At 41.5% G+C, this 14,516-nt stretch overlaps 1 protein-coding gene across 1 annotated transcript; it reads left to right on the top strand.

Annotated features, from left to right (window-relative positions):
• The first annotated feature begins 5,658 nt into the window (after window positions 1–5,658).
• C2H2orf92 (chromosome 2 C2orf92 homolog) lies at window positions 5,659–13,602 on the top strand. Its single transcript, XM_057497525.1, is given in 5 exon segments — window positions 5,659–5,662; window positions 10,835–10,945; window positions 12,321–12,471; window positions 13,366–13,421; window positions 13,424–13,602. Coding segments are annotated over 5 exon segments (429 nt in total). The 3' UTR covers window positions 13,531–13,602.
• The last annotated feature ends 914 nt before the right edge of the window (window positions 13,603–14,516 follow it).

Here is a 14,516-nt window from a genome sequence, read left to right as displayed (position 1 = left end):
CAGGCCGAAATGAAAGGATGCTATATAGTAACTCTAAGCCCAAGAATAAGGAACACTGGTAAAGGTGATTACATGGATAAATATAAAAGCCAACATAAGGGTAATTTCTGTTTGTAACTTATCTACATTTCCAATATGATTTAAAGGGAAAATGCATAAAACAAAGTTGTAAATCTATGTTAATGGGCACACAATGTGTAAAGATGTAATCTGTGGTAATAACAATATAAAAGGGGAGTAACAAAGATATATACAAGCAGAGTGTTTGTATGCTATTGAAACTAAGTTGGTACCATTCGACTAGGTTGTTATAAGTTTAAGATGTTGATTGTACCCCTCAATGTAACCACAAAGAAATAACTAAAAATATGCAGAAAAAGAATGAAGAGGACAATAAAATGTAACATTACAAAAACCAACTAATTCCCAAAGAAAAGCAGTAATGGAGGAATTAAAGAACAAAAAATTTAAGAGACATAGAAAGCATATAGCTTAATGGCAGAAGTAAATCCCTCCTTAATAGTAAGCACATTAAATTAAATGTTGATAGATTGAAACCATAAAACTCAGAGAAGAAAACATAGGCAAAAATCTCCTGAATATAAACATGAGCAACTTTTTCCTGAACGTGTCTCCTCAGGCAAGGGAAACAAAATAAAAAATGAACAAATCAGAGTACATCAAGCTAAAAAGCCTCTGTACAGCAAAGGATAACATCAGCAGAACGAAAAGGCATCCTACAGTATGGGAGAATATTTTTGTAAAGGACATATCCAACAAGGGGTTAACATCCAAAATATATCAAGAACTCACAGGCCTCAACACCCAAAAAGCAAATAATCCTATTAGAAAATGGGCGGAGGATATGAATAGATACTTCCCCAAAGAAGAAATTCAGACGGCCAACAGGCACATGAAAAGATGCTCCACATTGCTTATCATCAGGGAAATGCAAATTAAAACCACAATGAGATATCACCTCACACCTGTTAGGATGGCCAACACTGAAAAGACAAGGAACAATAAATGCTGATGAGGATGCGGAGAAAGGAGAACCCTCCTACACTGCTGGTGGGAATGTAAATTAGTTCAACTGTGGAAAGCAATATGGAGGTTCCTCAAAACACTAAAAATTTGACCCAGGAATTCCACTCCTAGGAATTTACCCAAAGAAAACAGTATCTCAGATTCAAAAAGACCTATGTACCCCTATGTTTATTGCAGCACTATTTACAATAGCCAAGATATGGAAGCAACCTAAGGGTCCATCAGGAGATGAATGAATAAAGAAAATGTGGTACATGTACACAATGGAATATTATTCAGCCACAAAAAGAAAACAAATCCTACCATTTGCAACAACATGGATGGGGCTAGAGGGTATTATGCTCAGTGAAATAAGTGAGGCGGAGAAAGACAAGTACCAAATGATTTCACTCATTTATGGAGTATAACAACAAAGCAAAACTGAGGGAACAAAACAGCAGCAAACTCAGAGTTCAATAAGGGACTAGCAGTTACCAAACGGAAGGGGTTGGGGAGGGTGGGTGGGAAGGGAGAGAGAAGGGAATTAAGGGGCACTATAATTAGCACTCACAATATAGGTAGGTCACAGGTACGGTTGTGCAGCACAGAGAAGACAAATAATGACTCTATAGCATCTTACTCTGCTGATGGATAGTGATTACAATGGGGTGGAGGGGAACTTGATATTATGGGTGAATGTTGAAACCACAATGTTGCTCACTATTGTTGTATATTTGAAACCTTCATAAGATTGTATATCAATGATACCTTAATTAAAAAACAAAATGTTGATTGATTAAGCTGTTATTATTTATTTATTTTAAAGTATCATTGATATACAATCTTATGTTGGTTCCAATACACAACAATAGTGGCTCAACATTTACGCATATTATCAAGTCCTCACCCCCTCCAGTGAGGTCACTGTCCATCAGTGAAGTAGGATGATACAGAATCATTAATGTATTCTTTGTGCTGTACTACCATCCCTATGACCAACCTATATTGTGGTTGCAAATTATTGTGCCCCTTAATCCCCTTCCCTCTTCCCCCCATCCTCCCTAACCCCTGCCCTGTGGTAACCACTGGTCCCTCCTTGGTGTCTGTAAGTCTACTGCTATTTTGTTCCTTCTGTGGATTAAACTGTTATTAAAGGGCAGAGGCTAGCAGATTGGATAGAAAAAAACAGGATCCACCTATATGCTGTCTACAAGAAAATCACTTAAGGTTAAAAAAAAAATACAAAGAGGTTAAAAGGAAAAGGATGGAAAAAGGCATTCCATGCAAATAGTAATCAAAAGAGAGCCCGAGTGACTACATTGTTTTCCAACAAAATAGATATCAAATTTTTAAAGTTTATGAGATTTATAGAACATTATATATTGATAAGAGGTTCAATACAGAAAGAAGACATAACAATAAAGATATAACAACAGAGCAAATGAACTGAAATACATGAACCAATAATTGAAAGAATAGAAGGGAGAGATAGTTCTACAATAATAATTGGAGACTTCAATACTGCGTTTTCAATAATAGATAGAGCTAGAGTTGGACAATACCATAAACCAATTAGACCTAACAAACATATGGAACACCCAACAACAGCAGAATGTACATTCTTATCAAATGCACATAGGACATTCTCCAGGATAGACCATATACTGGCCAGAAAACAAGTCTCAATAAATTGAAAAAGATTGAAATCATACAAGGTATCTTTACTGATCATGGTGGAATGAAGTTAAAAATCCACAACAGAAGGAAAATAGGAAAATTCACAAATGTGTGGAAATTAAGCAACACATTGTTAAATAGCCAAAAGGAAATTAGAAATTACATTGAGATGAATGAAAATCAAACAAAACACACTAAAACTTATGCAGCAAAAGCAATGCTAAGAGGGAAATTCATAACTAAAAATGCAAACATTAACAAAACAAGAATGCCCTCAAATAAATAACCTAACTATACACTTTGAGGAACTAGAAAAATAATAGCAAACTAAATTAAAAGGTAGAAGGAAGGAAATAATAAAGAGTAGAGCAGAAATAACTGAAATAGATAATAGAAAAATAGAGAAAATTCAATGAAACAAAAGATTGATTCCTTAAAAAGATTACAAAACTTATAAATCTTTAGAGTGAATAAAAAAAAGAGAAGACTCAGAAATGAACTCAGAAATGAGAGTGGGGACATTAGTACTTATTACAGAAAAAGAAAGGACTATAAGAGAAATTATGAACAATTTTATGCCAACAAATTGGATAACTTAGAAGAAATGAACACATTCCTAGAAATCTACAAATGACCAAAACTGAGTAATGAAGAAATAGAAAATCAGAATAGACTTATAATGAGTAAAGAGATTGAATCAGTAATCAAAACTTCCCAAAAAAGAAGAGCCCAGGGTCAGGTGGCTTCACGGTGATTCTACCAAACATATAAATAAGAGCTAATACTACTGTTTCCCTAAGTCTTCCAAAAAATTGAAGAGGAAGGGATACTACCTAGTACATTCTAAGAGGCCAGTATCACCCTGGTGACCAAAGCCAGACAAAAACATTATTAGAAAAATACAGAGTAATATTACTTATAAATATAAATGCAAAATTCCTCAACAAAATATTACAAATTGAACCCAACATCATAGTTAAAGGATTATACACCAGATCAAGTGGTAGTTATTCCACTACCAATGCAAGTATGGTTCAATGTATGAAAATCAGTTAATATACCACATTAAGAGTATGAAGTACAACATTATATGATCAGCTCAATTGATGCATGAAAAGTATTTCACAAAATTCAACATTCTTTCATGATAAAAGCACTCAACAAATTAGGAGTACAGAGAAACTACTTCAACATAATAAAAGTCATATATGGAAAGCCCACAGCTAACATCAGACTTGTTTTTCCTCTAAGATCAGAAATGAGACAAGGATGCTCACTCTCATCACTTCTATTCAACATAGACTGGAAGTTATAGCAGAACAACTAGGCAAGAAAAAAAAGAGGCATTCAAATTGGAAAGGAAGAAGTAAAATGATCTGTGTTCACAGATGATATGATTGTATATGTAGAAAATTCTATAGACTCCAGACACATGCAAAAAGCTGTTAGAACTAATAAAATAATTTAAGAAAGTTTCAGGATACAAAGTCAACACACAAAATCAGTTGCATTTATACACATTAATAATAATCCAAACAGGAGATCAAGAAAACAATTCCATTTACAATAGTATCAAAAAGAACAAATACTTGGGAATAAACTTAAGAAAGCAAAAGATTGTACAATGAAAACTATGAAACATTGCAAAAGAAATTAAAGATGACACAAAATGGAAATACATCCCATGTTCATGGATTAGAAGCCTTAATATTTTTAAGATGTCAGTAACACCCGAAGTGATCTACAGATTCAGTACAATCCCTGTCAAAAATTGCAAAGGCATTTTTTTTTGTAGAAATAGAACATCCTAATATTCAGATGGATTCCCAGGAGACAAAAACATAGCCAGAGGCCTCATATTTCCTGATTTCAAAATGTATTACAAAGCTACAGCAATCAAACAGTGTAGTTCTGAATTAAAGACAGACCTAAATTTATGAGCTAAACTGTTAAACTACTGGAAAAAAACATGAAAAAATCTTCAGGACTCTGGATTTGTCAGTGGTATCTTAATTTTGGTACCAAAAGTATAAGCATCAAAAGAAAAAATAGGTAAGTTAGACTTCGTCAAAATTAAAACTTGTACATCGAAGGATACTATCAATCAAGAGTAAAAAAGACAAACTACAGAATAGAAGAAAATATTTGCAAATCATATATCTGATAAGGGATTAATATCTATAATATATAGAGTATGCCTACAAATCAGAACAACAAAAACCAACCAAACAACCCAATTTAAAAATGAGCAAAGGACTTGAATAGACATTTTCCAAAGAATATACACAAAATGGCCAATAAGCACATGAAAGTTACTCCATATTACTAGTCCACAAATCAAAACCACAATGAGATACCACTTCACACCTATTAGAATGCCTGTTATAAAGGAAAAAAGGGAAATTAGAACCCTTGTGCATTGTAGGTAGGAATGTGAAATAGAGAAGTATCTGTGGAAAACAGTTTGGCAGTTCTTCCAAATGTTAAACAGAATTACCATATGATTCAATAATTCTACTTCTAGATACATACCCAGTAGAATTGAAACAGGCGCTCAAACAGATGCTTGTACACCAGTGTTCATAGTAGCCTTATTCATAATAGATAGAGGATAGAAGTAACCCAAGTGTCCATCACAGATGAATAGATAAACAATACGTGGTGGAGACATACAGTGGAATTAGGTCAGGAGTGAATACTGACGGTCACCTTGGGTCTGAGGAGTGCCCATGAGTGTGAGCACGGATGCTTCCCTCTGGGTGAGGAGCCATTAGACATTCTGATCACAGAGCCAGGTCTGCTGATCCTGCTTGGAAGTGGACATCTCTCTGCACAGGATGGGGACCTTTTTTCCAGACATGGTTCCATGCCTGGAATTCTGGGTTTGCCCTTCTTCCAAGTGTGCCATTAAAGAGGCTTCAGTAAGTCTGCACTGACCGTCAGGCTGAGTGAACGATGGGTAGGTTACCATGCCTGATGAATGGATGGGTAGGTGGGTGCAGATTGCTCTGGTAGTCCCACTGTCCCTGCTTTCAGGAATTCTCATTTAGGGATGAGAAGACTTTCTTCTCCCTGCAGGTGCCCTGTGTCTCTGAATCCAGCCCCACACGTGTGGAAGGGGAGTGAGTGCATTTGAAGATGGGTGTATGGTTTGGGGTTTGGGTGGGTCCCTTTGCCCCACAAAGGCTTGCTGACCTACCACGTGCCATCTAGGATTGGCCTTGGCATTGGTGGACCATGAGTAAACTTGCTGGGTTCTCTCTGAGCAACAATTCAGGAACGTGTAGGTTAACACATTCATCAGGGAAGGGGGCCAGTTGATGAGAACTAATTATTTGGAATGATTGAATGTGATAGTTAATCTTTTTGTGTCCTTATTCTAAGCATCTATTCCATCCACCCACCAATATACCAACAACTCTTGAGAAAGGACTCAGAATATATTCAAAATATATGAAATTTGTGATGATTATTTTCTGTAGCTTTGCAAAGTAAACCTAGAAGGCAAAATAAACTGCTGCCCCAGGAAAAAATAGAAGCCTGAAAATCTTAAAAAAGGAGGAGAAATTAGTGTGTTTTAAGAAATGTAACTATGAATAATTAAGAACAGTTTATAGATGAAGAGCTTTCTGACTTTCGGAAATCTGTTCTTTATTTTACATGCGCAGACTTCACCCATTTTTATGGGCCATCTTGGGGAAAGTCTCAGAAGTTAAAATGACGATAGGAGCAAGAAGGAAAATTATGACTAAATATCACGAGATTTGGAGCGAAATTTCTAGCCGCCTCTCTTTAGTGGGCAATGTTTACTGCTCAGGACATCCAGTGCGATCACAGTATTTCAGGAATGATTAGAGAGTAGGGATTTCCCTTTCCAAGACCAGGTACTTACAGAGAAAAATATGTCAGTCCTCCCCTGCTGGCATTTATATGTTTTTATTTACTTTGCTTGAGATAAAATTCTACAGCAAACATTTTCTAAAGTTCTGCATGACACACCCTTTGATGGAAGAAGAGCAGCAGACGAAGCAATTACAAAGGCAGACATGAAAGAAAGCAAGTATATGTTTTTAAAGCTGTAAGTGCACATATTTCTTAGGCTTATGCATTGTCATATACACTACACTACCATCTTATCATTCTCTAAAACAGCTATTTGTGTGGCAAAGACAAATCAGATGTGAAAGAACTGTCTGAAATCCTGTCCGTAAGCTCCAAGTCTGTGGTCTAAAGTGTGACTATCCCTCTATTTTGGGGTGACCCCTCAAGTTCATGTGTCAGGCAGGTTCTTGCTTTGTGGAGGTTGTTCAGAGGAAGAAACCAGAATCGCAGATGGTGTTTACTGTTCCTGACAGTTCCATGTATGTCGCATTATTATTATTATTAGGCCCGCATTTTACATACATGGGTACTGAAGTTATGTAACTGGCCACAGGTCCAGCTGGTCCCCAGTAGGAGACACTGCTGGTGTTTGAACTCCAGATGCCTGTAAGGGATACTCAGTTATATGTGCATTATTTGTGTCCACGTTAGGGACACCTGAAAGAATTTTTAGGCAGAGTTTTAAGAGCAACTTGCAATGGCTTATGATTAGTCATTAGATTCCCTAACTGGACCAGACACCCATTTGCTCAAGGTAAGACTTCTGCTGTCTGCTAAGTGGGCTCCACATGTGCTGCTGATGTGCTCAAAGTGTTGACACTGGCGAGCAATGCAGGTAATGTTTTCCTTTCAAGGAGTCACTAGATGAAATAATTTTCAAATGCAGAAGCTGACTATGAGCACTTCTGCCCCCATTATGACACTGGACAGGTCCAGGAGTCCCTGGTGCCTTGCTGAGCTTGGGTCCTCTGGGAAAAGTGTGGCACCCTCTCTTGGACCTTTGTGGCATGCCCCAACTTGTCATGTTGAGATTTCTCTACAGCTTCTGCATGTTACCAAAAATGACATCACTGTCTCTAAAACTGTCCTTTGGTAGTCAGCTTTATTGATTTTTCTCCCTTATAGGAGCTTGATTCAGTGCTTGACTACTTTCTAAACATGAAATAGTCTTATTCTCCTCTAATCTTCCCCAAGGTGTGTAGTGATCAGTCTGAACTAGGTTTCAATTCCATATACACATATTTGTAAACAAAAGATCCCATTACAAACTGATCATCACATTCATCTTGATAATCCATGATGTTCGGTTTCTAGAAGCCTCAAAATTAGAAGATATATGTAGATTAGTAACTTCCCTTGGGACTATAATGTGAGGCTGAATCATTTGAGCTTACTGTTTTTGTAGGTCAAAAATGGTCAAATCTCTCTGATTGCATATGGCTCAACCTAATATTATGGAGATCATTCAGGGTCTCTGCTTAATGGCACAGGTCACATACCCAAGTCCAGGCTCCCTGCAGAGTGAGATGCCTCTGGAATGGTGTCACTTCTTTCCATCCACGATTCCTGCACAAAACCAGAGGTAGCTCATTAAAATCTTTATATTCATGTGGACACAAGTATTCCTTTGTTCAATTGTCTTCCATGGAATTTAATTCTTACTGTGGTTTTAAAATATGCCTGCAAATTCTTTGATACCCCTCCCTTCCAAAGGCAGAGCTTAATCCCCCTTCCCCTGAGTATGGGCTGGACTTGGTGACTTGCTTCTAGTGAATAGAACATGGCAGAAGTGACAGCATGTTACTTCAGTGATTAGGTCTTAAAAGACATTGTGGTTTCTGCCTGGTTGTCTCTTAGACTGCTCATTCTAGGGAGGGTCAGCTGCTGTGAGGATGCTCCAGCAGCCCTGAGGACAGGCCCTTGTGATGAGGACGTGAGCCCTCCGGCCTACAGTTGGTGAAGAGATGCCTTCTGCCAACAGCTGTATGAGTGGAAGCAGACCCTCCTGCACCAATTGTACTGCACATGATCCCTCTTGGCTACCGGGACAGGCTTAGCTGGTGGTTCTGGCTCAGAGTCTCTCATGAGGTTGCAGTCAAGAGTCACGATTCTTTCTCTCACGAGAGCCTAAATATTGCTTTCCTGCCCGGTGCTCCCCAGAGTAAGAGGGCTAAATGAGTGTCCTCCAAGAGCTCACTGCTTAATCTCATCAATCATTATTAGAGATAAATATGCTGAAATCTAAGGTATTTAAAAAGTGCTTCAGGTGGTAGAAAATGCACGGAGCATTGAGCGAGCAAAAGAGAAATGGGTCTGCTTAACTAACAGTTTGGGAGCAGGGAGCGTGGAAAGAGAGGAGGCCTGAGAAAGTCTGCAAACGGTACCATGATCGTGCCTCACAAGAAAAGGAGGCCACCGGGCCCTCTTCAGAGGCCAGGAGCTGCTGTGAGACTACTCTGACGGGACCAGGGAGTCCCAGATCACACTGTCTGCACCTCTTCCTTAGCAGCAGTGACCATTCAACAACTACAACAAAAATTAATGGTAAAAAGGGCTGGGTAGGAAGAGAGCTGAGAAAATTATCCTTTTAAGAGAGAAGTCTCTTATAAAAGGTGTGCCCAGGTCTTCAGAGAATTCAGTTATTAATGATCTTGGATGACCCAGAGGGAATCTCATCCTCGGTTAACAACAGTGTAGCAGCAATAGGTTCCATTAACATATAATCAAAGGCTCATTTCAATACTAGAGTCTCCTAAGAGTAAAAAAACAAATCAAAACAAAAAATCAGAGAAAGTATGAGATGTAAGACTTCAACTCTTCCTTGAGCCCAGTGTGAACATTTCTTGGTGTTGAGCTCATTTAAGACAGTTTTGGGCATAGCAGGTCACTGGCAGCTTAGATGGAGTCTGCATGGTGGGAGTGGGGAATCCGCTTGTTGTGCATTATCAGAAACAAGGAAAGTAAAGATCTGTGTTCGGGGACAGGTGGTTTAACGCTCTGGAAGAGTAAAGCAAATGCAGCTGCTTGGTGGACTAACTGTGTTGCCCAGAGTTTTCTGTCTGGGATTGTTCGTCTCTCAGCTGGTCTGACAAGCTGGAATTTCCAAAGTCAAGTGATGGTGAATTACATTAAGTTGGGGGTTTTCTGTCTTTTCTAAGCCAAACTAAATAAGGGACATTTTTGTCTTTGCCTAGGAATAATTAAGACCTCATGAGGCTGTTACCACACACCTCCACCACAGTCTTAACCATGGTGTCATTCCCACACCAGACTCACCCCAAGGCTGCCTGTGAGCCCTCAGCGCAGCTCCCGCCTGGAAGTCTCCTGGGGGTGTGGATTCATTACTTCTCACTCTCATTCCCTTTTGATAGACTGACTTTCTAACTACTGAACGGTTAGGCCAAACACATGTCTCTGGAGCTCCTACCCACTCATCCTGGTTTGTGCCCTGGAACTTCTCAGAGCATCTCCCAGGACTTTCCGAGGGCCATTGCTGTGTGGGGCAAAAACATCTCTCCTGGCTTCCCAATTTTCTCCAAACTAAACCACTCAGCCCCCTTTGACAAGGTCTCGTATGCCCATCAGTCAAGATAGCCAATGCAGAATTAGGATGCTAACATTTCTCATTTTCAAGCCTGTCTGTTTTGACTAAACCATTCTGCAGTCTGTCTACCAATAAGAGAATATTTCAATGTCGTTTCTTTTCCTGCCTTGCCCTGAAACACTTCTTGTAGTACTTTGTGATTTTAGATTGTTTTCATGCACATTATGCTATCTGTAAGGTGGGTCTTATTATCTCTATTTTATACTAACAGAGACTGGGGTTAGAGAAGCTCAGCAGCTGGCTGAAAGGTTCTCTTGGGGTGCTCTGGCAGGGTCCCTGACCAGCAGCAGCTGTGTCGCTCAGGTCTGTGAGAAATGCACGTTCCCAGGTCCCCCAGACCTAGTGAATCAGAAAGGCTGGGGTGGGGCCCAGCGACCTGTTTTTTAACAAGGCCTCCTGGTATGACTCTGACTCGCACTCAAGTGTGAGAACCACAGCATCGGTCTAAGGGTGGGTCACCCAGGAATTTGTTAGATTAGAAAAATAAGCAAGACCGAAACACTGATGTACATTTGAACTCCTCCAGAATCCTCCCTAACTCCTCACTTTGACTCTAGAGGAAGTGACTTTTATCATAAAAGCAGAATTAACCACAGGCCAATAGTCGTTTTTCAACTAACACATTTTGTCTTTTGTTGTTTGTAGGTCACATTTCAGAGGAGAAGAGGGATAAAGAATCCTCTCTATTCGACAGGGATGTGGGTGAGCAGTTAACTACTGTCAATAAAGAAATACTTACAGGAGTGATTTTGCCAGGTGATAATCTAGTAGAGTGAGATAATAAGAAACACAAGTACAGACGACCTCAGAATGCATCTGTTTGCCTTTCATGGTATTTTAACAGAATAGATGTTAGCATATGTTTAATTTACCTGAGAAAGTATACCACCTGTGGTTAAAATTATGACTTAAATTAACTCTAGGAATTTGACCACTCTAGGGATTTGGCCACCGTTTCAAAAAAGATGCCACTTTTATGTTTTTTCTTTTATGTAGCCACCGTCATTCATAACATGGGCACCATCCATTACTGTGCACTGAGGCTTTCTGACAACCAGAGGTGGTTAAATGCCAAATGTTAACCTAGTCTCTGATCTTTAGCTTTGGATTATCTGAGCCTGGGCTCATTCAGAGTGGGTAGAAACTTGCCCATCGTGGCAGTGTGCCTGTACCAAGCCTAGTATACTCCCTCTGTATAGCCACCTGCTATCAAGATTGTAACTGGTGTCACTTCCTAACTCTAAGAAATTCAGTGCTGAACTCTTCCTACAGAGCCCTGAGAGTGGCTTAATGCTGCTCCCCCTTGACATAGTGTAGATGGAAGGGGGAGGGCGACATGCCCAGCTTTCTCCCCAGAACCGAGGAAGGCCGGGTTTCCTGGCCGGCATCACTAGGCTCCATCAGTAGCTCTCCACATGAAGCCATCCGATTTCTGTCACTGTACCTCTGTGCCCCATTTTCCTGATCCCTCTTTTGGTCACATTACAAATTGGGTGGATTCTAGGAGTCCCCGATGTTGGCTGGGGTCTCCTTCTGTTGACATCTAGCTAAGATCACCTGTTCTCCCAAGTCCCTGGTTGGTGGCTGTGCCCCAAACCTACCTTCAAGAGCTCTGCAGATCCCTAGGGGGCTGTAAGAGCTCAGGATCTTCTCTGGCATCCCATCTGCCTTATGTATGGAGTTCCCCCACACCTGCACACACGAGGGAGGCTGTATATATATGGCAGAATTTCCTGAAGCTGGTGGAGGGCAGCAGAGAAGAGGTGGTATCACTGCTCTTGAAAACCGAATAGTCTTAAAAGCCATGGCAATAGGACTCTTCACCTCCTCCAGTGCTCCTGCCTCCTGCCTCCATCTGAACTCCCATCCATTCTTCTCTTTACTGCCTACACACTGGTTTGTTGACCCTTAATCGTGGCTTTGCTGCTTGCCTGCTCATACCCTCTGTACCTCACCTCCACCACCTAAAGGCGTATGAGCGTATTTTTCTGAACAGAGCCAGTTTCTTGCAGAGGACCATCTGGAGCCATGGCTACGATGCTAAGGTTTTCATTTCTGCTACAAGCAGAACTAACAGGTATGCTGCAGATCTGCATGGGCATTTCTCTCTGTTTACTGTCTTCTCATTTAGATGTTCAAAAGAGAGACTGGCTGTGTGCACAGCTTCTGCACTTCCTACAGAGGAACATCATTATGTCTGCTGTCTCAGTGGCAGGAATCCTCGTGGCCACAGTGCTGTTTCTGCTGGTGTTGACCACATGCATCAGGAAGAAAAAGCTGTTGTGAGTGGCTCTTAGCTCCCACCTTCCAAGAACTTTTGGGTGTTTGTACCAGTGTTGCCCCAGAGCTTCCTGCTGATCCTGGATTTAGGAGGTTGGCAGCGACCTCTAAGACTGGCTGTACATCAGTGTCACCTGGCTGGCTCCGTAGGTGTACAGATGACTCAGACTGTCAGTTTTGAGGCACTGCCTTGGTGGTTCTGATGCACAGCTGGGTTTTGGATTTTCTGGCTTGGGCCATGCTTGCCTGTAAATGCCACTGCAGATACAGATATTCCCATACTGAGAGGACCACTGAAAGAGGAGATGGTACAGCCTCTGGCTAAAAGTAGGAAATAGGCATCGGATGTAGAAGAGAAAGGACAAGTACAGCTCTAAGAGGGCCGGGAGGGATAAGGTTGTGGAGGAGAGAGCAGGGCTGACATTGGCTGGCACAGTGGCACTAGTTAGAATATGGAAAGATGCCTCTGCTGGTGGGTAAACAGCCCCTTCCCAAAGCCTCCCCCAGATTTCCCCATCTTCCCTAGGATCCTGCAAATGCAGAGTTAATGCCTGGCACAGCAGAGACCCTCTAGGGCTCTGTTCCAACAGTGGCCATTTTGACTCGGCAGGGCCCGTCTGTACCAGTTGCTAAATATTTTGATTATTCCCTTGATGAGAGCTGAGGTACAGTGGCTCTGACGTCAGGTAGGCATGAGAAAGCGGACAGTTTCCAAGTTTGTGCATTCGCAGTGATTGCACCTTGAAATCATCCCGCATGTCACACACGGCAGACCTTCCTGGTGGGAAGCAGAATCCTCACCCCTCAGAAACATTAGCTCATTTTGCCACCCAGCAGGTAGACAGGAGGTATTCCTATACATGTAGTTGTGCAGTATGGCTTCTGTGTGTTTTTAGATTTCCTTTGGAAAACATTACATACAATATTTTCATAATAGATGGCAAGACCTGGTGGAAAACTCTCAAGAAAACAACTCCAGAGAACAGGAGGAAAAACAGAAACAGTTGAATACACACTGCTGTGTTGAAGCCCAGGCCAGCCAGAGCAAGACTTCAAGCTGAAGATGAGAGGCGATTCTCCATCCAAACGAAGAGGCAACTGAGTTTCTGGCTGTCAGGTGTACTGTACAAAATGTTTACCTTCTTGTCTCAGTCTTGAATGGACCAAGAAACAATGTTTTATGACTTGATGCTTGCATGGTATGGCAACAGGGATGAATGAAGAAGACTTAGCACATTTGCCCCCAAACACACCTGACAAACAGTGGATTTATTTATTAAATTGATTCACTTATTTAGCTGTATATTCTGATATTAATTGAACACTTAATATGGAGACAGTATCAAAGTACATGAGGCAACCAAAGATAATGGAGTCAGGCATGGCCCTCCCAGGTGGGCTACGCTTCTATGTTCCCACTGCTAAAGGAGCCGAGGGCAGGAGGCTTGGGGCGCAGAGGGGGAAAACAAGAGTCGGAAGCATGCACTACTTTCCAGAAAAGTGCCACTTTCTGAGTGCCACTTGGCTTTTATGAAAGACCTACGTTCGTACCTGTTTTCGTTAACCAAAAGAAAATCCTAAGAGGATTTTCACTTTTATGAAAAAAGTTACTGTGTCAACATAGGCCTTCCATGAGGCAAAGTGGCGGAAAGTTCTGGATCATTTCTTGGCTTAGGAACCCTCTACTTTGGGGTAAGGAGGAAACCTGTACTTGCCCCTCCTCTCTCCCAGGAGGCCGTCCGGAGGTCTGCCCTGGGGCTGTCGCAGTTCTGGCTGGAGGAGGGCTCGCTGCTGCACACCTGCTGGTCCACGCGCTCCAGGTCCCAATCCGGAGGCGACGCGCAGCCTCGTGGCACCAGTGGGGGATGCAGCTGAGGGCAGCCACATGCCCAGTCGCCGGCTTGGGCCCCATCCCTGGACCCAGCGGAGGCCTCTGCCCTTCGGGACACAGTGACAGGGACAGGAGACCTGAGGTCGGAGGAGCGAGTTAGCGTTGAAGGAAGGGCCGAAGCGACGGGTCTCAGAACAAATGGAGGGGCCCCAGACA

The sequence above is a fragment of the Manis pentadactyla genome, chromosome 2, assembly GCF_030020395.1.
Source record: "Manis pentadactyla isolate mManPen7 chromosome 2, mManPen7.hap1, whole genome shotgun sequence".
Lineage (NCBI taxonomy): Eukaryota > Metazoa > Chordata > Mammalia > Pholidota > Manidae > Manis > Manis pentadactyla.
Note: the sequence above shows the minus strand (reverse complement) of the source record. Positions and strands in the feature narration are given on the sequence as shown.